The following is a 2,873-nucleotide window of genomic DNA, read 5'->3' as shown; positions in this document are numbered from 1 at the left end:
ATCAGTCTTATTGCTTTCGTATACTTGCACGATATTGTTTGATAAGTCCATTTATTGCTTTCGTAGCTTAATTTTCAGTGGGTCTTCTGTAGGTTCTGCAGTCCACGTATGGGTCTTAATTGGTCCTTTGACTCGGCTGGCATGTGTCCACCCCTTTTCAGCGGTTCGAATGGCCGTCTCTGTAGTAAGTAGAACAACATAAGGTTCACTTATCACACTACCTATGCAATAGCAAGTACTTTAAAGCATATGGGTGTGTTTTGTGTGAACTTAAAGGTCAAAAGTAATTTAGGTCATCTATGACACTAAATGTGTTTTCGTGACCACCATCATCTGTGATGCACTGTTCTCAAATCTAAAGCATTCCTCTACGTAGAGATCTGTTTGAGAATTTAGGCAGTCTGAATAGTTGGAAAGAAATTTGGGGAACGATCCAGATTAATTAGAAATTCAGCATCTGAACTGAACTAAAATACTTGTTATTAAAGAAAACCTTTTTTAAGTCTCATCTGTCACTACTTAAGTAAATAGGTGTTATACTCCAATTCTCTCTTCTATTTTAATATATATAGGACTTTTATTAACTATGGTGTGCCGACAAGATATGTTCATTTATAACAAGCATAGTGACACGAGGTAGGAAAAGATATTGCCTTTCTGCATTAAATGTGGATGGCTGGTCAGGAGAAACAAGGAAGAGGAACCATATGCAGTAACTGTAGGAAAATATTCCAGTCGTATTTTAGCTGAAGAAAAAGAGGATTTGGTATACAGAACTCATCGGTTTGCCTGTACTAATAAAAACATGCTAAAAACCACCGTGAAAATACTGTTGATGGCATAGAAAACAGAACGTTAGTCAAACTGTTACAAAAGGAAACTGAGCTCTTTATATGCACCATCTCAAAGGGGAGAACATGGCTAGAAAGGCAGAGAGCAAAATGGTAACTTTTGTGATTTACCATTACTGAATGTAACTAGTTTCTAGGGAAGAAGATAATAGGAAAAAAATTACTTTAGTCTAGATTTCAATCTGTCCGTATCTCATTTGAAAATAAAAATGTTAGAATGCTTGTGTTTTCGAGTGATTTTTCAAACATCAGTGGGGAAAAAACCCTCCTTCCCTGATTTCCAAGAGAAGCAACACAGACCCATTTCCTTCTCAGTGTGAACATTGGTCCTGAAAAGAGAGAAACGCTCCCTCCTCACAGCGTGTTTCCAAGGGCAAAAATGAAACCCAGGAGGCCTTTCTTTCAAAACATAGGATTTTCAAATGGCCCAATCAGGACCTTCTACAAATCAGTCCTCTGCTTCAGACCCGTGCAATGTCTTCCCCCCGTACTAAATATCCACTAATAGAAGGTTATTTTGCTTAATATACTACAGGAAAGAAACTGAGATTATTAAACAAAAAATAATCCTCAAATGTTTTAAACCTAGTTCTAAGCCTAAACATTAGTAGCCGTGCTGAAAAAGTCTATCTCTGAGTAGTAGACGATCAATACCTAGTACTATTTCTTTCAACAAGACAGGGCTGATAAAAAGGAAAAAAAAAATCCTCTGCCCGTTTCGAGGGAAAAAAACCAAACAACCCAACTTGAAGATTGTGTAAGAAGCAAGTATTGTTTAAATCCAGCCCCGCGATTCTCATCTTGTTTCCAAGCAACACTGCAGCCGGGTACTCCTGTGTTACCGCCCTCTGCTTGAAAAACATTTTCGATTAACACATTGCCGCAATGACTCACTCCTCCGTCTCCTGAGGGAGGACGCTGCAAAAAGCAGCACAGTTTTCCTCTCCTTGTTTCTCAAGGGGCACTTTTAAAGAACAAAGAAACCCTCCCAGCCCTCAGGCAGCCTCATTAGGAAACTCCCAGCTCCCGGCGGCGCATTCCTGGCTCCTCTTCCGGCAGTTTTGTTTCCTTCCGCATAAAACACTACTGAATGAAAAAAGAACAAAAAGCCTGTTTTATCTATATCTGCCTGACAAAGGAGGGAATGTTCCCTTACAGTGGAACAAAAAAAATTAATCTGTTCCGAGGAAACACAGAGAGGGGAGAGGAGCCTTTGCTATCTTCCAGCAGGGCGGACTCCCCGAGGCACCAATGGAGGAGAGGCTCCTCCCTATGAATACCAACTTCTCCCTGGTTATCTTTATTTATACCCCCCTGACAGTCCCCCTCCCTTTTTGAAACCTGTCTCTGACCACGTCCGAGGCTCTGCCCGCCGCTCCAGCCCCCACTTCCACGAAGCCGAAGGCGGCGGCGGGCGGCTCCAAAGCCCGCGGGCCCCAGCGCCACCGAGCTGATCACTGAGGCCGTGACCACCTCCAAGGAGCGCAAGGGTCTCCCACGCTCAAGAAGGCCAAGGAAGCGGTAAAGAGCCCTAAGAAGCCGGCGGCCACCACGGCCAAGAGCCCCAAAGAGGTGACTAAGGCTGCCAAGCCCAAAAAGGCGGCACCGAAGAGCGTTGCCAAGCGAAGAGGGCAGGGCCCAGGAGGCGGTACTATAAGAGGAAAGGAAACGTTTGCAGATAAAACCAACAGTGCTTTTAAAAGCCACCCACGGTGTCAGAAGGAAAAAGCACTGAAACGTCAGTTCAAGTCTAGACGGGTACACGATGATCCCCCTGCCGCCCACATATGTGACTTTCCGTAGAGCTCCTATACGAACTCACACACTATAGAAAAGTAGACATTAGCCTGTTTTAACTCGTGATCCTCCATTACGACTTCCGCCACCCCCACCCCCCATCACTTACTCAGAATGGCCGACGCTGGCCTTTGGAAACAGCCCCGGGTTAGTTACGGGACAGCACACCGGTGAAACGCTTACAACTCTTGTCACTACTGCCTGAAAGCCGTAGACGGCAAGCTA

General features: G+C 44.3%; 1 protein-coding gene across 1 annotated transcript in view; it reads left to right on the top strand.

Moving 5' to 3' along the window:
- Window positions 1-586: 586 nt before the first annotated feature.
- The window catches only part of LOC103915999 (histone H3-like), a 6,281-nt gene continuing 3,994 nt past the window's right edge, over window positions 587-2,873 (top strand). Inside the window, exons 1-3 of the mRNA XM_009322942.1 lie at window positions 587-636; window positions 1,265-1,320; window positions 2,082-2,120. Coding sequence (XP_009321217.1) covers window positions 587-636; window positions 1,265-1,320; window positions 2,082-2,120 — 145 coding nt within the window. The remainder of the gene's footprint in view (window positions 637-1,264; window positions 1,321-2,081; window positions 2,121-2,873) is intronic.

This window comes from Pygoscelis adeliae, unplaced genomic scaffold (genome assembly GCF_000699105.1).
Source record: "Pygoscelis adeliae isolate BGI_AS28 unplaced genomic scaffold, ASM69910v1 Scaffold60, whole genome shotgun sequence".
NCBI classification, from domain to species: domain Eukaryota; kingdom Metazoa; phylum Chordata; class Aves; order Sphenisciformes; family Spheniscidae; genus Pygoscelis; species Pygoscelis adeliae.
This window is presented reverse-complemented; position numbering and strand designations above follow the sequence as displayed.